At 37.4% G+C, this 23021-nt stretch overlaps 1 protein-coding gene across 1 annotated transcript in view; it reads left to right on the forward strand.

Annotated features, from left to right (window-relative positions):
- Positions 1-23021, forward strand: part of LOC128647018 (sodium-dependent serotonin transporter-like) — a 188449-nt gene that overhangs the window by 116971 nt on the left and 48457 nt on the right. Inside the window, exons 7-11 of the mRNA XM_053699831.1 lie at positions 7531-7665; positions 11213-11316; positions 14692-14819; positions 21606-21718; positions 22485-22616. Coding sequence (XP_053555806.1) covers positions 7531-7665; positions 11213-11316; positions 14692-14819; positions 21606-21718; positions 22485-22616 — 612 coding nt within the window. The remainder of the gene's footprint in view (positions 1-7530; positions 7666-11212; positions 11317-14691; positions 14820-21605; positions 21719-22484; positions 22617-23021) is intronic.

Consider the following 23021-nt stretch of genomic DNA (forward strand, 5'->3'; position numbering starts at 1 on the left):
ATAAACTGCAGGATAGAGGGCTACAGATCTCTAAACCGGATGACATTTTAAAAACATTCTACGAATATTATCAGGAATTGTATTCATTTAAAATAAGTGACTCACAGAAATCTTTGGATTTCTGGAGGGATATCAAACATCCTACAATTACATTAGAAATGTCTAACAGTTTAAATGCTCCCATCTCCATTGAAGAAATAGAGAAAATAATATCTGAACTTTCTTTAAATAAAGCAGCAGGCCCGGATGGCCTACCCAACGAATTTTATAAGATCTTGTCTAGTGAAGTTACCTCACATCTTTCTATTCTTTTTAACAGTTTTTTCACAAAGGGCAACTTGATTCCCTCTCTATTCTCCAGTTCATATACAACATTGTTATTAAAGGGTGGAAAGGATCCTCACTATAAAGAATCTTATAGACCAATTGCTCTGCTAAACTCTGATTACAAAATTCTTACTGCGATTTTAGCATCCAGGCTTCAAGGGATCCTCTCAGAAATTATACACACGGATCAAGCAGGCTTTCTGAATAATCGTAACTCAGCTGCAAAAATTAGAGAAGCACTGCTAGTGACAGAATACTTTGAGGCTATGTCTAAGCTGGGGGACGGGGGGGGGACACACCTGACCTTGCCATTATTTCCATCGATGCCGAAAAAGCCTTTGATTCAATATACTACGAACATATTAAAACATCACTAAGACAGTTTGGTATCGGGGGCAATTTTCTTGAATTTATCGGGAATCTTTATAAACAGCCTTCAACGAAACTGATAGTAAATAACACCATCTCGTCTTCTATCCTTTTAGGTAGAGGGACAAGGCAGGGGTGTCCTCTCTCCCCACTTCTATTTAATATCTCTATTGAGCCCCTAGCAATTAAAATTCGTCATCTCTTGGATGGTAAAAAAATCCGTAGTACTGAAATAAAAATTGGCTTATATGCTGACGACCTGCTGCTTTATTTGGCAAATACTAAATTGAATTTGCCAAAACTTTTTCAGATATTGGAACAATTTGGGTCATTCTCTGGATACAAAGTAAACATGGCCAAATCAGAGATATTTTGGCTAAGGAAAAATAATACCTCCATACTGAAAACTCCTTTTCATCAAGTAACAGACTCCTTTAAATACTTAGGGATTCACATCCCGACAAGAACCTCAGATCTATATGCTTTGAATATCCCTCCGGTAATAAAAATAATTAAAGAAAAGCTTCTGATTTGGCAAGGATTGCTCTCTTTAAGATGGCCCTCCTCCCAAAACTACTGTATATACTTCAAAATACACCAATAATTCTCTTAGGAAAGGACATTCGATCAATTAACACCTCTCTTATTCAATTCCTGTGGCAAAATAAAAGGTCAAAAATTTCTCTCATGAAACTCTCATTACCAATAGAATGTGGAGGTCTTGCCTTACCTGACATAAGGTTCTATAATTTCTCCTTTCTAGCTCGAAACGTAGCAGACTGGATCTCACATAATAATTATGTATTGAATAATGATCTTGAATCCAGCATCTGTTATCCGTACTCTCTAGATGCGTTAATAGACTTAGAACCTAAAGAAATTCCAGCAGAAATTAAAACTATCCTTAATCCACTCAAAGCCTGGCGTAAAATAATGTCTTTTCTGTCAATTAATAATAGCCTTTTTATATCTTACCTGTAATAGGTAACCCTACTTTTCAAGCAGGTTTGGACTCGGAAGTTTTTAGAAAATGGCATACTGCTGGACTATCAAAGGTAATTCAAATTATAGATAAAGAAAGGAAGTGTATTAAAACATTTCAGACATTAAAAACGGAATTTGACTTATCCAATAAGGATTTTTTTGCATACCTACAATTAAGACACTTTGTTCAAGATCTAGTTAGAATAGTGGGCTGGGAGTGGGGATTGGGCACATTGGAAAAGTGGCTCGTTTTAACAAGGAATGGTCACATGTCGATTGCACCGTGTTACCATCTTCTGAGCATAAATAAAGCAGCTTCAGTATTGACAAATATGATAGCTCACTGGAACATGTTAATCCCGTGTAGTAATATTGGAAAAAAATACTATTCAATTATCAATTAAGAAAATTGCCCAAGTAACACTATCTGCAACCTGGAGAGAGGCACACGTTAAACTCCTACACGGGGCATATTTTACCCCTAAGAGAGGCTTTAAATGTACTAGTGTGGGGTTTGATAAATGTCCTAAGTGTTCGCTACAGGCGGCTGATTTAATTCACATGTTTTGGCTCTGCCCAAAGATCAAAAATCTCTGGGCCAAGGTTGAGTATTGGCTTAGGAATGTGCTAAAGATAGCAAGTTTTTCGCTAACACTATATCAGATAATATTCTGTCTTAAGAAAGATCCTGGCAGGCAAATTAATGAAAAAATAGTAATTTCTACCATCCTTGCCACCAGATACTTAATCTGTAAAAAGTGGAAAAGTCGTGTAACTCCAAGCATCTCTGAGATTAAAAATTGCATGAAAAAACAATGTATTTTAGAGCAGAGAGGTGCAGACATAAATAATGACCAAGACATCAAAAGATTCTTTGATAAATGGGCAGTCTTTCTAAAAATATTTCCTGTGGCAGAAATGAATTACATAATCTTTCCTTTCAGGAATACAGAAATTGTTTTGCTAGAGAATTGGTAAAAACTAGGCGAGGTAGCATTATAATGGGTTTTCCTTTCCTGTTTTTTCTGTTGTTATTCTTATGATTTTTGTTTAGTTGGATCACCTCTTTGCACCGGGGGGGATATATGGGGGGAGGGAGGGGAGGGTTTAGGGGGGGTTGAAAAGTAAAACCCCAAGCAATGTCAATGAATAAATTGATTAGACTATACCAATACGCAGACTACTTAAAGTATATCTGCATCTATAGTTAAACACAGTGTTACATGAATGGATTTTTGTATAAATTGTGGTTTATGAAATTGTGGTTTATGTTATGTGTTTAATGCTGTTTTTATTTGTTTTTGACATTTGGTTGGATTATAAATAAAGGTTAAAAAAAAAAAAATTTGCATGCTCTATCTGAATCACAATAGAAAAAAAATTGGTTCAGTATCCCTTTAAGAAGGAAAATATTAACCCTCTCAAAGGGTTAAACATACAGTTGAAGTACTGACTGGAACTTGCAGGGTACTGCTGGTCCTGACTATTATGTCCCTTTAAGGTAAAGTCAAAATTAAATTATCACATTTTCTTTGTTCTCTTGGTATCCTTTGTTCAAGAGTAAGGCTCAGGAGCAGCAATGCATTACTGGGATCTAGCTGAGCCAATGACAAGAGGCATATATGCAGCTACTAATCAGCAGTTAGCTCCCAGAAGTGCTGCTCCTGATCCTATCTAAGTATGCTTTTCATCAGATAATTCCAAGAGAACAAAGCAACTTTGATAATAGTACATTGGAATTTGTTTAAAATTGAATGATCTATTTGAATCATTAAAATGACCCTTTAGCTAAACATATATTTTAAAAACAAAGCTTCATTATTGTTACCATTGTAACTCTCCATAACACATTTATATATGAATAGTACAGTGCTGCGGAATCTGTTGGCGCTCTACAAATACCTGATAATAATAATAATGTGCATTCAGCAGTTTTGTTCACTGCCGAATACAGAAGCTGCTTTCGGTTTTCGGCTCTGAATATCCTCTTGTGCAAGTGAAATACACTAAGATCGGAGCAAATCCATATGTTAGCGTGTTTTACTTGCACAAGAGGATATTCGGCTCCCAAAATAGCTGAATACTTAAAGGACCCTCTTACTTCCGTATTCGCCAGTGAACGATGATGCTGAATGGAGATTTATAATGAATATAAGTTATGTCCACTTTTCCACTGCCCTTCAGTGGCTGGAGTGCATTTTGTAGGACTTAGAAATCTAGTCCTGTAAATAATTCAAAGCTGTGATTGCTTGATCAGAGCAAGAGATCATTTATATCTGTCCCTAATTGGCCACAGGAACACATATAAGATGCATACTAACACTTTTGAAGGTGTATGCCACTCAATTGCAAAATAATGCAAATTTGTGCCAACAAAATACAAGTTTGCAAATCTTTCCTTTATATTTATGCAAATAGTTTAAAGTGTGGTGCTAATTTGCATGAAAACATACAACATAACTATAAACATGCTATGTCCCTTTAAATGTTCAATCAGCAAATAGGAATATGTAGGTGATTGTGGTATCCTGACTCTAATAATACTCATAAAGTGACAAATGAAAGAATCTTCCAAGCAACAGATAACAGTGCTAAATAGGGATCACATAGCCTAATCAATCAACAGATACATCACACTGATTAGGCTGACCAGTAGTTTTTTTTTTGTTTCTAGAGCCCAAGAATCTTAGGGGTCAATTTACTAATGTGCGAGCAGACATGATACGATGTAGCGTATCATGTCTACTGCACATCGATTTATCATTGCACCAGCAGTTCTTGTGAGCTCCTGATGCAAAACCGCCCCCTCCAGATTCGCGGCCAAGCAGGGGGTGTCAATTAACCCAATCGTATCCGATCGGGTTGATTTCTGTCCGCCGTCTCAGAGCAGGCAGACAGGTTATGGAGCAGCGGTTAGGGAGCTTGATAAATTGACCCCTTAGAGTTACTTTAAAATTTTAAACAATAAACCCGCAATTTCCAATATCCTATGAAAACTGTGATTACAGGAGGGGTAACCTATTTTGTAGAACTGAAAAAAACATATTCAAGGTCCAAAAACATGGAAAATAAAAGGTGAGATACTCCCTTTTTACAAAAGAATTGGAAAGCATGGTTGGGACAAAAGAATGCGATTATTATCGTTAAAGCCACATAAAGAGTGAAAAAATGGCACAAATTTAAAAGGACACTGAACCCAAATCGTTTCTTTCATGATTCAGATAGAGCATGCAATTTTAAGCAACTGTCTAATTTACTCCTATTATCAATTTTCATTATTCTCTTGCTATCTTTATTTGAAAAGCAAGAATGTAAGTTTAGAAGCCGACCTATTTTTTGTTCACAACCTGGGTTGTCCTTGCTGATTGGACAGCACCATTAAACACGTGATGTCCAGGGTCCTGAACCAAAAATTGTCTGGCTCCTTAGATTAGACTCCTTTTTTTTAAATAAAGATAGCAAGAGAACAAAGAAAATTGATAATAGGAGTAAATTAGAAAGTTACCTAAAATTGCATGCTCTATCTGCATCATCAAAGAAACAATGTGGGTTTAGTATCCCTTTAAATGAATCTGCAAAATAATTTTGAGCTCTGGAAAAACATACATATGGTTTAGGAACACTGTTCCACATTTCACTCTTCCTATCCCAATTTCTGTACAGGAATCTAGGGACCACCAAAATTCTGCCTAGGGAAACCCAGACCCCCACATCCATCACCAGGTCATGTGGCTACCCCTCTGAACCACCTATATTCTGCCCACTATCTATGTTGGTAACCTCCCTATAAAGGTCTAGGGTTTAAAAAAAAAAATTTTTTAGATGTTATGCGTTTCAAAAGGTTGAAGATTTGGATTTCTTCTACAAAGATTATTTTATTTGTAAAAACAAGTTACATGGATGAGCATTAAAGGATTAGTATTAAAGTAAAAAAATAAGATTTAAATTAACTTCTATTATCAAATTTACTTTTTCCTGTGGGTATCATATGCGCACGCATCCTCAATGGAATGTTGGCAGCGCGAGGCAGCCAACAAAATGTTGGCTGAGCGTGCAGCCAAAAGAATTCACCTGGATGCAGTGAATACCGAAAATGGCAGGGTGGTAAAAGAATCCACCGAAGAGCATAGGTTCATGTGTCTTAAAGGGGCAGTAAACCTACAAAATAATGTTATATAATTCTGTTTACTGCCCCTCCAGCGCCTTATGTCAGCTATGTTTGTATTTATGTTTGTAACAATGTTATACGTATAGTGCTCAAGTCAGGTGCTGAACCTACCTAGGTATGCTAGTACTGGTACTAAGAGAACAATGTAGACTTTATAATAAAAGTTCATTGGCAATTATTTTGTATACTGTATCTGGATTATGAGAATTTAATTTTGACTTTCATCTCTCTTTAAGAGGCTAACAGTACCACTTTATTTAGTGGTCATGGTTACTAACCAGCAGGATACCAAGCATGCATAGCAAGTTCTGACAATCCAGCTCTAGTCAGTATAACTCTTTTGGTTTCCTATTTCACACAGGGCTACATTATAATTAGCTTGACTTCCTAAACTAAAACATTGGCTTAGATAAATAGATGCTCGTAATGTTGTCAATGGCCTCGTTAGACATCTCTTTATCTTTCCAAGGATATCATAAGAGCATAGAAGCCATTAATATGTTAGTTAAGAATTGTCAGGGGGTTAGGGATATCCAAATTTCACAGGAAACCTTAAAATAAAATATACTAAAGGGCCGATTTATCATCGGTCTGTCCGACATGATCCGCTCAGCAGATCATGTCCGACAGACATCGATGAATGCCGACAGCATACGCATTTATGATTGCACAAGCAGTTCTTGTGAACTGCTTGTGCAATGCCGCCCCTGCTGATTTGGGCCAATCGGCCACTAGCAGGGGATGTCAATCATCCCGATCGTATAGGATCGAGCAGATTGATGTCTGCAGCCTAAGAGCAGGCGGACCAGTTATGGAGCAGCGGTCTTAAGGCCGATGCTTCATAATTGCTGTTTCCGGCGAGCCTGAAGGCTTGCGTGGAAACAGGGGCATCAAGATCTAATCAGAGCTTGATAATTCGGCTCCTAAGTCTCAAAGGTGCTACATTAACTTCAGCTTCATGAAAAATGCATATACAATTCTCACATAGAGCTAAATCAAAGTAAACATAAAAATAAACAGATTGTTAGTAAAAAAAAAAACTTTCAAAATGAACACTTAAAAATTCTCAGTGTAGCCAATGCCATCAGGGAAATGAGGGAGTTGACATGTTGGTAACTTAAATTGCATTCTGTCCTCTTCCGAGCATAGGCAAAACTGGCTTTCTGTTTTTCAAGTATTTGCTAAATAGTAAAGCAGCTTATGTTACTACAGAAGAATTGTGACATCAAGCGAAGATAAGCCCCTAAACTGAAAAAAATAAAAATGTTTTTAAGAAAGTCTAGATGAATAAAGAGTTGTTAACCACTTTTAGGTGTTACTGTCTCCAATGAGTCTCTGGGTGCACTGTAGGCTGCATATTGATATAGGATACTGTGGATATTATGTTCTTGAGGCTCGCATAGAACGTAATAACTGAGCCTCACATGTCACGGAGCTTGAGGCAAATGTGATAGCTTTTTTAATTTTTTAATTTTTGTGCAAATGTGATAGCTGACCTACTGCTTTTGATAGAAACAAGGCTGTCAATATGTAATAAAATATTTTAGTGATACTTTTTTTTAAAATGTCAGTTTTTACCAAACAACCTTACAGACAGTAAATTCTAAAAAAGTATATTAAGATTAATAATATCCCTGTTGGTTTCCAACTCTTCAGTGGGAGTTAAAACATTTGTTTTCCAGGTGGTATGGGTGACAGCAACACTTCCCTATGTGGTCCTCTTCATACTGCTGATTCGAGGTGCTACACTTCCTGGTGCCTGGAGGGGAATCCTTTTCTACCTGAGACCCAAATGGGAAAAACTTACAGACACTGCAGTAAGTAACCTGATGACTTTGACAAATGTATTCATAGGGGCCTATTTATTAAGGTGCGAGCAGACATGATCCGATATAGCTGATAATGTCCGTTGCACATCGATAAATGCCGACAGCATATGCTGTCTGAATTTATAATTGCACAAGCAGTACTAGTGAACTGCTTGTGCAATGCTACCCCCTGCAGATTTGGGCCAATCAGCCGCTAGCAGGGGGGGTGTCCATCAGTTTGATCGTATAGGATCGGGCAGATTGATGTCTTCATAACTGCGTTTCCGGTGAGCCTGAAGGCTCGCGCGGAAACAGGGGCATCAAGCTCCATTCGGAGTTTGATCATTCGGCCCCATAGTGTGCGATCCATTTGTTAACTAAAGTGTCTAACATTTGGAATGTCACCTATTTTTGTGACCTATAAACTACACTGCATTTTCTTTTAATAGCAAATCAGTAAGCAATCTTTCATAAATATAGACTTTATTATAATTAATTTGTAAAGCCCCACTAAATATACAGAAAATAACAGAACAAAAAATTGGGAAAATTAACATAATTGTCTCATGTTAGTTTAACGCTAGATACATCTGTTGTGCCCTATTCTACTTAGCAGTACTAACAGCTGTTATAACATCACAGACATGCTTTAGTTGGGACTAGAGCAAATCTGAGATCTAAAGAGCAATGGTTACATTATTTTCTGCACGCAGAGAAAAGGACGCACAGAACAAGCCCTTGGAAATGTAAATGTCTCATTCAATTACTCATCTCATTTTCCCCAGGATTGTATTAAAGCTGCCTCCTCTGTTTTGCAAAGCATTGTTTACAATAGACTTCCTGTCTATAATTACAGTCAAGCAATCTCTTCACAATCTGTAATTTAATCAAACATATACTTTCAAATTAAAATGTTAAGTAACACGAACAGACGTTGCCAGTGGTGCTCAGTTCAGCTCTAGTTAAAATGGCTGCAATAACTGACCTGCACTGCCACTTATAACTGTAAATATACACTGCATATTTAGTGTACTTTTAAATATTCTTTACTGTCCCCCCCCCCCCCAGTTTTTTGTTTTTTAATTAAAGTTATTATAGATTACCCAACAAAAAATAACTATATATAAACATTGGAATACTGAAAGTAAAAAAACTGCTTAACTAATACAGGATTTTGTGATCCCTCATTTTTAAAGTAAAGTGCTAAGAAATTAACCAATTTAAAGTAACTTTAACTTAATTGAAGTTATGGGGATAAGTCCCATAGGGTTTTATTGTGTTTGAGAGGGACTGATGTGTGCTACTGGTAATTTAAATGGCCTCCCTTGGGTCTTAGAGAGTCCTTTTGTAGAGCTATTTTTTATAGTAGTGCTATATGTAATAAGGGAGAACCATTATAACAAAGGTGTTGGTGCATGGGCTAAAATTGATAAGAATGCATTAGAGCAACCAATGGCAAATGGCTGATTGCATCAATGGCCCCTATTTCAGTTTTCAAAACTTCCATGGAAAGTGCTTTACATGTCTTTTCGCAGGATTTGTAAATTCAAGGCTATTCTGATCCATTAAAAACACAATAAGCTACTTATCAGAAATTGTTTAAATGCATTTGTTACACTGTAACTGCACTATATGTTGTATAACATTGTTAAAAAATTACTGTAAACACTGCTCCCATATAGCACTCAATGTGTGAGCACATTATTGAGACTATCTAGATATGCAGCAATTCAAATGGCAGCTTTACTAAAGGTCTGAAATGACTTGAAATGGAAAACAAAAATCACCTTAGCTTTCATACAATGCTTTCCGATAGAAATTGTCATGCATTAAAATGTGGATTATTGTCGCAATGTGCAATAGAGTGTTTTTTCAATAGACATCACTAATATTATTATTATTATTGGTTATTAGTAGAGCGCCAACAGATTCTGCAGCACTATAAACAAATGCAAAGTACAACAAAACATTTATAGGGATCAAACGGGTAGCGGGCCCTGCCAAGAGTCACACTTTTGTAGTCAGCTATTAATAAGGTGATCTACAAACAGCTGGGCTCTTAGGCTTACATGCTAAGGGGGTTCAGGGGATAGCAATGGAGGAGAGGAACTAGTATAATGAAAGGTTAGTGTAGGTTGTATGCATCCCTGAACAGTAGAGTCTTTAGGGAGCACTTGAAGCTTTCAAAACTAGGGGAGAGTCTTGTGGAGCGAGGCAGAGAGTTCCACAAGATAGAAGCCAGTCTGGAGAAGTCCTGTAAACGGGAGCGTGAGGAGGTAACAAGAGAGGAGGAGAGTAGGAGGTCATGAGCAGAGCAAAGGGAACGGGAGGGAGAGTATCTGGAGACAAGGTCTGAGATATAGGGGGCAGCAGAGCAGTTGAGGACTTTGTATGTCAGAGTGAGAATTTTGTGTTTAATCCTGGAGGCAAGAGGAAGCCAGTGAAGGGATTGGCAGAGAGGTGCAGCAGATGAAGAGCGACGTGTAAGGAAGATGAGCCTGGCAGAGGCATTCATTATGGATTGTAAAGGAGCTAGGCGGCAGCTGGGGAGACCAGAGAGGACAGAGTTGCAGTAATCAAGGCGTGAAAGGATGAGAGAGTGGATTAAAATCTTAGTTGTGTCTTGTGTAAGGAAATGTCTAATTTTAGAGATTTTTTAAGGTGGAAGGGGCAGACTTTAGCCAAGGACTGAATGTGACGAGTGAAAGAAAGATCTGAGTTAAATGTGAGCCCAAGACATAAGGCATGTGGGGTAGGGGTAATGATAGAGTTCTCAACAGATATAGAGAGATTGGGGGTGGAGATTTTGGAAGAAGGGGGCAAAATAAGGAGCTCAGTTTTGGAGAGGATTAGCTTGAGGTAGTGAGAGGACATCCAGGAAGAGATGTGAGAAAGACAGTTAGTGACACGGGTTAGCAAGGAAGGAGATAGGTCTGGTGCAGAGAAGTAGATTTGGGTGTTGTCGGCATAGAAATGATATTGGAAACCGTGGGACTTAAAGTGAAGGTAAACTTTGATGAATGAAAGTCCGTTTTTTAAAAATACTATTAAAAACAGGGGCACTTTCATTCATCAAAGTTTACAAATCAGCCGTTTTGATTAAAAACTTACCTTTGATTTTTTTCACAGCCAGAGCAGCTTCCCCCTCCTGGCTTTCTCCAATCACAGCATGGCCTCAGGCAATAACCACCCTGGGGGGAAAGCCATGATTGGAGAAATCCGGATTAGTCATTGCTGACGTGTGAAGAGAGGATTTCCAGGAGGGGAATCTAGCTGTGAAAAGTAACAAAGGTAAATTTTTAATCAAAACGGCTGATTTGTAAACTTTGATGAATGAAAGTGCCCCTGTTTTTAATAGTATTTTTAAAAAAAAATGGACTTTCATTCACCAAAGTTTATCTTCACTTTAACCTGTGTACATATGTGCACACAAATTATTCACAATGCTTACTATTAAAAATCTCCCTTAAGTATGACAATAATCTTGCTGATTTGATGTTTATATAACAGTATGAACATGTTAGGCACACTGATAAGTAATTCTAAACTTTTATAGGTCTGGGTTGATGCTGCAGCACAGATATTTTTCTCATTGGGTCCTGGGTTTGGAGTCCTTTTAGCATTGGCCAGTTACAACCCATTCAACAACAACTGTTACAGGTAGGAATCTACAAGTCCTCTTTAGTACATACTCTTCTTAACTTGCAAGAATGTTAGATATTTGTTGGATATTGACCTACTGTTATGTAAAATTCAGTTTAAAGTAAAGGGTATAATGGTTGAATGTTAGTTTTGGAGATAAAAAATGGGTCATGGTGGCTTTCTCCAGAGGACGAAGAAGCTGCATTATTAACCCATAAGGACCAGCAGCTACTATAACCACACAAAAGTATAAAGGGCTAGATCTCAATCCTGACACATTTTTTTGTGACTTAGCTAATTGACATTGGTTCACAAGGGACCGCAATCTTGTTAAAAAAATAACTACCCAACCACTGAACTTGTCATTACTTAGCTAAAGCTTAATAAGATTTTCACATCCATTGATGAAGAGAAGTCAGAAAGTATGTCCAGAACTAGCAAATAAGAAGTGCTTAGGCAATGAAAACCCCTAGTGAGATGCATTTCATGCATACAAACATACATGTCCTCAGAGTCTTGTTATCATATTGTCATCCTATATAAAGTTATGTAATACAAATCTTCACTAGCGGAGTCACGATTATTCCATTACCTAGGTCAAACATTTTTTTTTACCTCCCCTCATCTCAATAATGTTACCTCCCCTCATCTCAACAATAATCGTACACAATCGGGTGGATTGCAGACCGCAGCCTCAGAGGAGGCGTATGAGTTAAGAGGCAGCGGTCTTAAGACCGCTGCTTCTTAACTCCTGTTTCCGGTATTCTGTAATATTTCCCTACCGCATTACATTTTCCTACCTATGGCCACGCCTACAATAAACTTGCAAATACCCTTTGCACGCATGCGCTCACTGCTGCAGTCGGCAAACATTATAGAACACCAGCCTACAATAAACTTGCAAATACACTTGTGCACGCATGCGCTCACTGCTGCAGTTTGTAAATATTACAGAACACCGTCCACAATTTTGGCACTAGCTGGGGACATCAAAATACAATTGCCAAAAAAGGATTCCTACAACTATGTTATTTTATTCTCTATATTCAATATTATTATACTGATTTATTTGAAAGGAGTGAACATATTTATTGAAATACGTTCACTACTTTAATCAAATAAATTAGTTTAATAATATTGAATATACAGAATAAAAGAACATAGTTGCAGGAAGCCTGATGTCCCCAGCTAGTGCCAAAATTGTGGACGGTGTTCTATAATGTTTGCCGATTGTGGCAGTGAGTGCATGCGTGCAAAGGGTATTTGCAAGTTTATTGTAGGTGTGGCTGTAGGTAGGAAAACGTAACGCAGTAGGGAAATATTACAGAACACCGGCGAGCCTGAAGCTCGCATGGACACAGGGTGATTAGGGGCCATTCGGCCGTTGTTAAATCGGCCCCTAAATCTATAGAAATTTTGAAATTCCAGGACTGGTTACATTTCTGAAGTAATCTTTTCATTGGTTAAAAGTTTGAATTGAATTGTGGAAGATTAAAGGGAAATCGAAATATTAAACATTCTATTAGAAGCATATATGCATTATAATTGTGTTTGAAGAACACTTCTGTTAAAAGTCATCATTTCTAACATTCATATGACTGTTCAAGAAAATCAAGCACAGGTGTCAAGTAGGTGCAAAGCTATAGGGCCCTGCACAATGGCCCACATTAACAAGCAAAGTCATAAAGCAGCAGCACTTTTTGAAGTTAGTTATTTATTCAGGACCATGACTATGGACATGTAAGTCCAAAACCTTGTTTGTTACTATGTTACCTTCCATTATTCTGAATAAATAGATTATCTTCACTGAGTGTTGCTGCATTGTGACTTGCTTAACATTTATATGGCCAGCACGGATACAACAGAAGACCACATATGCTCACATTAACCTCTTGTACATACTCTGAGCACTGATATGTTGTCCCCTGACCAACAGTATTAGTAAGAGCAGGAATATGCTTGTATATACTGATGTTTTAGAAGCAGATCATTTGCACATTAAAATGATGGTGTTAATGGGACATGAAACCCACATTTTTTCTTTCATGATTTAGAAAGAGAATGCAGTTTTAAACATCTTTCTAATTTACTTATATTATCTAATATGTTTTATTATCTTGATATTCTTTGCTGAAAAGCATATCTAGATATGCTCAGTAGCTGCTGATTGGTTGCTGCACATAGAAGCCTCGTGTGATTGGCTCACCATGTGCATTACTTTTTCTTCAACTAAGGATATCTAAAAAAATTAAGCAAAATAAATAATAGAAGTAAATTGTAATGTTGTTTAAATTTCTATTCTCTATCTGAATCATGAAATTTTTTGGGTTTAGTGGCCCTTTAAATATTGACAACTTTTCACAGATGCATTTTTTGCAAACACAGCTACAAAAATATTTCTAATTTTGAAAAGTTTTATATTTAAGAATAGTACCTTTAGGTGATGGGACAAATATGAAAATATTAGACATATTCTGAGAAAAACATTTCTGCTATAATTAAACATTAAGGGATAGATTACTAGTGGAGCATTATTTTAATGTGTGCCTATAAAGGAGCAACTTTTCCCGGTTTACGGGCGCACATTAAATAACCGGCCATACCAAGTTTGCGGTTTCAGACATCTGGTTAATGATAAAAAGTTGCCCCATTTGCCCCCCCAATAAAATGGACAGTTATTTTTAATAAATTAAAAATATTAGCATTTTTATTTTTTTATAAAAAAAACTGTACGAAGCAGTTATAAGGAGTTAAAGTGAGGGGATGCGGGGTGTAAGAAAAAAAATGTCACTGAAAATGCCTTTACATAGACGTGAATGGGGGGCTATGTTTTTACTGTATATATATATATATATATATATATATATATATACACACACACACACATATAAACATATATATATATTTTCATATACACATATATTTTTATTTTGCTGCCCAACGCTGCATGAATTGCCCCCTGTGCTGCACTAGGTGCTTTGCAGTGTCTGACGGAATGAGAACGAGGCTCCCATTTGAGCCTATGGAAGCGCGCTCTCATGAGCGCAAGGCTTCCAGGCAGTGTGAATGTGAGGTCATGTTCACATTGCTCCTAACTTGTGATACCAGTGCACATTTATGTGTCCTGTTATTACTGAGTGGAGCACACATATCGTGCTTGCGAAAAAGCGCAATATTGCACTCCATTTGTAATCTAGGCCTAAATAAAAACAGTGGAGAAATAGAATAAATGTATAACTAAGTACGCTACATTTATATTGTGGGTTTTATCCATATTCTATTTGGGTCAGAGTCTAAAAGCAGAAAAAAATTATGCATTAGTTATCTGTGGGGATTTTTATATTTGCACATTACTGCAGGATAAAACTTTGCGCTCATTTTTATGCCTTTCAGAGATGCAATAATCACCAGTGTGGTGAACTGTTTGACCAGCTTCTTATCTGGTTTTGTGATTTTTACTGTACTGGGTTATATGGCAGAAATGCGGGATGTTGAAGTCGAAGATGTTGCAAAGGACAGAGGTGGGTGTAAACTGAACTGTGATCCTGTTATCACTGATATTTCACTTATTTATATACATGTCATTTCAGTGCGGAGCGGTGATTTAGAGCATGGATGAAAACTGTACTGTAATGTTTCTGTGTCATAAGAGCAGCACGGTATTAATGAGAACATCTTGCATCCACAACATTCAATCATTGAATTCCTAAACTATGGTTTTTTATTTTCTCAACTAGAACTTTCAATACAAGATCAAGTTACCAGGCATAAGTCGCTGACATATTTCACTTAAAATAAGCCAGAACAGGTCTGGGTAGTCAATAAGATTCAACCAGCATGCACTCTGTTCCTCATATAAGCCCGGGATGCATTATATTTTTCACACATTTAGGGCCTGATAAGGGATTCTGAAAACTAGCAACTCTTTCTCTGGAGCCCTCTACGCTAACAAAATTGTTGACAGCTAAAAGTAGTTTATGGCTACATTTTAGTACCAGGTCTCCGTTATGCAGTGTGTGCAGTTGGTGTTTTTGTGTAGGTGTAATTTAACGTTGTGTTAGCGCTTCCATCTGATGTTGGATTTTTCAAAAAGAGTACCATAACAAGTTTGTTGCTGTGGTAACCTAAAATAACACTATAAAATGTATGTTTAGCAATTGCGCTTCTTACCTGTGATTGTCTCTAGAGAGAACCAAAAACAAAGATACATTGGGGCCTATTTATCAAATGTCTTGCGGGCTTGATCCGACACTGTCGGATCAGGTCCGCAAGACATCGCTGAATGCGGAGAGCAATACGCTCTCCGTATTCAGCATTGCACCAGCAGCTCACAAGAGCTGCTGGTGCAACGCCGCCCCCTGCAGACTCGAGGCCAATGGGCCGCCAGCAGGGGGTGTCAATCAACCTGATCGTACTCGATTGGGTTGAATTCCGGTGATTCCTGTCCGCCTGCTCAGAGCAAGTGGACAGGGTTATGGAGCAGTGGTCTTTGTGACCGCTGCACCATAACTTGTGTTTCTGGCGAGTCTGAAGACTCGCCAGAAACACGGTCCGTCAAGCTATGTTCGGAGCTTGCTAGATAGGCCCCATTGAATTCATAAAAAAAATTTAAGAAATTGTTTTGTTAAAGGAAAAAGATTTTTTGATTTTATTACATTTTTCAATTTATTGATATATGTAATATCTAGTGCTACCCTAGGCATAGGCCTAGTTATTTTGGAGATATGTAATTGATTATATTTTTATATGTAAATGCATATTAATATTTAAATAGCAACATAACTACAACTAGACCTATACCTGGGCTAACAATAAATATGACATATTACAATAAATTTATAAAGTGAAACACTTGCATGGAAACTAGGCCTCAAAACGCTTATTATTCCTATTTCACATCCATATGAGCATGCCGTAATGTTTAAAACTTTATCGACAGCTTCTGACAGTGTTTTACCTGTTTGAAGGTTCAATGGAAACCTTATGTAAATGTGCGCTTTTTGGCTTTTATTATTTTTTCTGAGACCCCGTCTGCCGGAAATGATGGGAAACCTTCCATTGGAAACTGTGGATAAGGGCAATGGCTTCCGACTTAATTTTTTTCCATTTTGAGACTTTATGAAAACCCAAGAGCAGCTCAATGGAAATGAGCCCTCAGTTACCTATGAACCATTTGAGTGCAAATGATGACTCAGACATGTTATCCACTTTACTGGTGTAGTATGGATGACGCCTAAGCCGTCCTCTGTGTTGCTCCCACTTTTTGTGTTTTGTTTAGGAGACACACGTCAGTAATGCATCTAATGCTTTATGTAACAGAGGAGCTTTCACAGTGCTTGTGTTGGGGGAGAAGGTTCTCTTGAAACCCATATTTTGACCACATAGAGGAATCTGTGAACCCTCAAGTAAAGAGTTGCATGTCCCTTAAGGATGTATGTGACTGCTATAAAATAACTGCAATCAACTGTAAAAACCTGGGGACATATTAATATTCAAATATTCACCATTATGAGAATGTGAGGAAACATTGTATTGGATTTTAACATGTTTCATTTCCATGTCAATTTCTGATCTCTGGAACTATGTTATTCTGGCAGGTAGGGAAGGGGTATATATGGGAAGGGAAGAAACTCTTAAGAGTTATAGGATAAGTTTTTGTCAAATCAAGTAGGCCAGGACATATTCACAAGCACTGAATGAAGATATGCCATTAGCATAAATAAATAGAAGTAGTATGTCTAAATCTACATTTACAGCAGAGTATTTAGGAATAAAAATGTACGGGGTATGAAAGTCAAAATTAAACTGCTTAGATGCAATTTCAATAGACTTTTTAATGTACTTCTGATAGATATCAGTTATATCTCTCTTGTTATCCTTTGTTGAAAAGCATAGCTAGGTAGGCTTAGAAGTATCAGCACACCACAGGGAGCTAGTTGGTGATAAGTGTCTACACAGCTATGCCCCTTGTCATTGACTCACCAGATGTGCTCATCTAGGTCTCAGTAGTGCATTGCTGCTCTGTAGCCGAGTTTAACCTAGTGTTTATCCTCTTTGCAGGGGTTAAACACATAGGGGCCAAATTATCAAGGGCCAAATGGCCCTGAATATCCCTGTTTCCGAGCGAGTGTAATGGCGTGGTCGGGCCGGGCTGTGACTAGACAGCTGGCCAGATGCGCTCTGTGATAAAAACAAACCCGCTCAGAAGAGCACAGAGAGCGGGTCTGAAAAACAGTCTTTTTTATAAAAATTCACAGGCAATATTAGATTGCATAAAGCTAACGCTAATATAATGTTATATAATTCTGCACTATGTGCAGAATTATATAACATTATTTTTTAGGTTTACTGGCCCTTTAAGAAGCAGCGGTCTTAAGACCGCTGCTCCTTAGCTCATCTGCCACCTCTGAGGCTGCGGACATCAATCCGTCCGATCGCATACGATCGGGTTCATTGACACTTTTATGTCCCTTTAAATATTTACAATTTAAATTTGTATAATTTGCTTAATAAAATAGCTATTGCATTGTTCATGAATAGATCCTCTAAAACTTTTTTTTCTGCTTGGCCTTTTCTTATCCATTTCATGGGTAAATGTGTTTTATTTACCTCCCTATGAAAGAGTTGGATTGTCTGACATGCTTATAATAAAGTTAACAAAACACATTTAAAATGTAGGCATTTAAATTGTAACATTATACAAAATAAAATTTTCACTGTTATTTATTTTTATGCTATGCCAGGCTCCACCACAAAAAACGTGCAATCTATCGGCCAGATTACAAGTTTTGCATTAGGAGCTGTGCGGTGCTAACGAGCAGTTTTTTCTCACCGCTCACTTACCTGCAGCGCTGGTATTACGGGTTTTTGCAAACCCGACATTAAAAGGCAAGAAGTGAGCGTAGAGCAAAATTGTGCTCCATACCGCACTCCAATACCAGCGCTACTTAAGTCAGCGGTGAGCTGGTTGTACGTGCTCGTGCACGATTTCCCCATAGATATCAATGGGGAGAGCCGGCTGAGAAAAAGTCTAACACCTGCCAAAAAGCAGAGTAAAACTCAGTAACTCAGCCCCATTGATTCCTATGGGGAAACACATTTTATGTTTACACCTAACACCCTAACATGAACCCTGAGTCTAAACACCCCTAATCTTACACTTATTAACCCCTAATCTGCTACCCCCGACATCGCCTACACCTACATTATACTTATTAACCCCTAATCTGCTGCCCCCAACATCACCGACACCTACATTATATTTATTAACCCCTAATCTGCCGTCCCCAATGTCGCCGCAACCTTCCTACACTTATTAACCCCTAATCTGCTGCCCCAACATCGCCGCCACTATATTAAATGTATTAACCCCTAAACCTAAGTCTAACCCTAACACCCCAATATAATTTAAATAAATCTAAATAAAATTACTATCATTAACTACATTATTCTTATTTAAAACTAAATACTTACCTATAAAATAAACCCTAAGCTAGCTACAATATAACTAATAGTTACATTGTAGCTAGTTTAGGGTTTATTTTTATTTTACAGGCAAGTTTGTATTTATTTTAACTAGGTAGAATAGTTATTAAATAGTTATTAACTATTTAATAACAACCTAGCTAAAATAAATACATATTGACCTGTAAAATAAAACCTAACCTAAGTTACAATAACACCTAACACTACACTACAATTAAATAAATTAACTAAATTAAATACAATTAAATAAATTAAATTAGCTAAATTAAAAAAATAAACACTAAATTGCAGAAAATAAAAAAATAAAACCTAGCCTAAACTAAGCTATCAATAGCCCTTAAAAGGGTCTTTTGCAGGGCATTGCCCCAAAGTAATCAGATCTTTTACCTGTAAAAAAATACAAACAACCCCCCCAACAGTAAAACCCACCACCCACACAACCAACCCCCCAAATAAAATCCTAACTAAGAAACCTAAGCTCCCAATTGCCCTGAAAATAGCATTTGGACGGGTATTGCCCTTAAAAGGCATTTAGCTCTTTTGCTGCCCAAAGCCCTAACCTAAAAAATAAACCCACCAAATACACCCTTAAAAAAATCCTAACACTAACCCCCGAAGATTCCCTTACCGGGAGAAGTCTTCATCCAAGAGGCAAGATTTCTTCAACGAAGCCGGCAGAAATGGTCCTCCAGGAGGGCAGAAGTGGTCCTACAGATGCGCAGAAGTCTTCATGCAGATGGCATCTTCTATTTTCATCCTTCTGGCGTGGAGCGGGTCCATTTTCAAGACATCCGGCAAGGAGCATCCTCTTCAAATGACGGCTTCTTCGTAATGAATATCTCTTTAAGTGACTTCATCCAAGATGGCGTCCCTTAGATTCCGATTGGCTGATAGAATTCTATCAGCCAATCGGAATTAAGGTAGAAAAAATCCTATTGGCTGATTGGATCAGCCAATAGGATTGAACTTCAATCCTATTGGCTGATCCAATCAGCCAATAGAATTGAGCTTGCATTCTATTGGCTGATTGGAACAGCCAATAGAATGTCAGCTCAATACTATTGGCTGATTGCAGGATTTTTTCTACCTTAATTCCGATTGGCTGATAGAATTCTATCAGCCAATCGGAATCTAAGGGACACCATCTTGGATAACGTCACATAAAGAGATATTCATTACGAAGAAGCCGTCGTTTGAAGAGGAAGCTCCACGTCGGATGTCTTGAAGATGGACCCGCTCCGCGCCGGAAGGATGAAAATAGAAGATGCCGTCTGGATGACCACTTCTGCCGGCTTCGTTCAAGATATCTTGCCGCTTGGATGAAGACTTCTCCCGGTAAGTGAATCTTCGGGGGTTAGTGTTAGGATTTTTTTAAGGGTGTATTGGGTGGGTTTATTTTTTTAGGTTAGGGCTTTGAGCCTGCAAAAGAGCTAAATGCCCTTTTAAGGGCAAAGCCCATCCAAATGCCCTTTTCAGGGCAATGGGGAGCTTAGGGTTTTTTAGTTAGTATTTTATTTGGGGGGTTGGTTGTGTGGGTGGTGGGTTTAACTGTTGGGGGGGTTGTTTGTAAAAAATTTTACAGGTAAAAGAGCTGATTACTTTGGGGCAATGCCCCGCAAAAGGCCCTTTTAAGGGCTATTGATAGTTTAGTTTAGGCTAGGGTTTTTTTTATTTTGGGGGGCTTTTTTTATTTTGATAGGGCTATTAGATTAGGTGTAATTAGTTTAAAGATCTGTAATTTGTTTTTTTATTTTCTGTAATTTAATGTAATTTTAGTAATTTTTGTAATTAATGTAATTTTAGCTAGCATAGGGTTTATTTTATAGGTAAGTATTTAGTTTTAAATAGGGATTATTTTGTTAATGATAGTAATTTTCTTTAGATTTATTTAAATTAAATTTAAGTTAGGGTTTGGGTTAGACTTAGGTTTAGGGGTTAATACTTTTAATATAGTGGCGGCAATGTTGGGGACGGCAGATTAGGGGTTAATAATATTTAACTAGTGTTTGCGAGGCAGGAGTGCGGAGGTTTAGGGGTTAATATCTTTATTCTAGTGTCGGTGATGTCCGGAGCAGCAGATTAGGGGTTAAAATTTTTATTAAAGTGTTTGCAATGCGGGAGGGCCTCGGTTTAAGGGTTAATAGGTAGTTTATGGGTGTTAGTGTACTTTTTAGCACTTTAGTTATGAGTTTTATGCTACGGCGTTGTAGTGTAAAACTCATAACTACTGACTTTAGAATGCGTTACGGATCTTGGAGATAGAGGCTGTACCGCTCACTTTTTGGCCTCCCAGGACAGACTCATAATACCAGCGCTATGGAAGTCCCATAGAAAAAAAGGTTTACGAAGTTTACGTAAGCCGTTTTGCGGTAAGGCCAAAAAAGTGTGCGAGGCCCCTAAACCTGCAAGACTCGTAATAGCAGCGGGCGTAAAAAAGCAGCGTTAGGACCTGTTAACGCTGCTTTTTTACCTTAACGCACAACTCGTAATCTAGCCGCATGTTTTGCAATTGTTAAGCATATTGACAGTACTTCAAGTCTTTGTGAATTAGGTAGTTATTGAATAACTGAGATTATTTATATCTGCTTAGTTTGACATGGTTTATTTCACAACTTCATGAATACTGTTTGCCAAAGCATCATTTGCCTATAAAACCTGTTAAGAGAGAAGGTACTTCCTGATATATATGTTCACTTATTTGTTGTTTTATCAAATATACTCTTTACCTTGATAGTTACCTTGCTTGCCAATTTTCATAGATTGTTTCACATAAATAATTTATAAAATGTATTTCCCTAATCTTGTTCATTTCATTTATATAGGTCCAAGTCTCCTCTTTATCACTTACCCAGAAGCTATCGCTAATATGGTGGGATCGACTTTCTTTGCTGTTATATTTTTCCTAATGATGATAACCCTTGGCCTAGATAGTACGGTAAGTCCTCTCTTATGATTTTCTTAAAGGGACATAATACTCATATGCTAAATCACTTGAAACTGATGCAGTATAACTGTAAAAAGCTGACAGGAAAATATCACCTGAGCATCTCTATGTAAAAAAGGAAGATATTTCACCTCACATTCTCCTCAGCTCAGCAGAGTAAGTTCTGTGTAAAAAGTTATACTCTGCTGCTCCCAGCTGCAGGTAAAAAAAAAATAAAAAAAAATGAAGAAATGAACAGCAGCCAATCAGCATCAGCAGTGCTGAGGTCATGACCTCTTTTACTGTGATCTCATGAGATTTGACTTAACTCTCATGAGATTTCATTGTAAACTTCCCTAATCTGAATAGGGAAATAATATGAGAGGCTCATCCTTTCAGCTGTCCCAGGACAGACATTCTAATATGCGGCTTAGAAATCCTTTACAATGGGACGTGGCTACTGAGGAACTTTTGAGGTAAAATATCTTTCTTTTTTACATAGAGATGTTCAGGTGATGTTGTCTAGTCAGCTTTTTACAGCTATGCTGCATCACTTTCAAGTGTTTAAACATTTGGGTATTATGACCCTTTAAAATGCTGAGCTATACAGTGTATGACCATTATAAATATGGCTTTATAGTGGTGATTGATATGGGTAAAGTAAGAAAGCATCAAGTCTTTAAAAGAAAAGAAACTGATTAAAAGTTGGATAACAATGAAATTATCAAATGCAAATGTCACAATATAACCTGTTGCCTCTATTCCTCGCAATCTTCAGTTTGGAGGTCTGGAAGCAGTGATCACTGCTATTATGGATGAATTCCCACAAACCCTGGGCAAGAGGAGAGAATTATTTGTCCTTGGATTGGTAATAGTCTGCTTTACTGGCTCACTCAGCACACTGACCAATGTAAGAGCATACACTTATTTTGTCCATTTGTCATCTCTATGTGTCTACAGTAGTGAGTGCCAAAATAACATACAGTGCTAGATTTAATTTTCATTAAATTATTTTGTTTACTGTATCTAAACTTTTGTGTTTCTAGGTATATTAATTAAAATCACATTGTACTAAAGAACCTACCATTATTGATACAAAATGTCACATAAAGAGAAATACAACTTTTCCTAAAATATCAATTGCATACTGGCTGAAAAGAATAATACTCAAAGAAAGTTCTGTTGATCTACAGGAAAATGGCCACAAAAGCATGAAAACAAAAAAGCTTTATTTATGACAAAAACATGTCAGTTTTTAAAAATATGCTCTTTTAGATGTAACAAAGAAAAAATATATTAATGTCCCCTATAGACT

This window comes from Bombina bombina, chromosome 2 (assembly GCF_027579735.1).
Source record: "Bombina bombina isolate aBomBom1 chromosome 2, aBomBom1.pri, whole genome shotgun sequence".
NCBI lineage: Eukaryota > Metazoa > Chordata > Amphibia > Anura > Bombinatoridae > Bombina > Bombina bombina.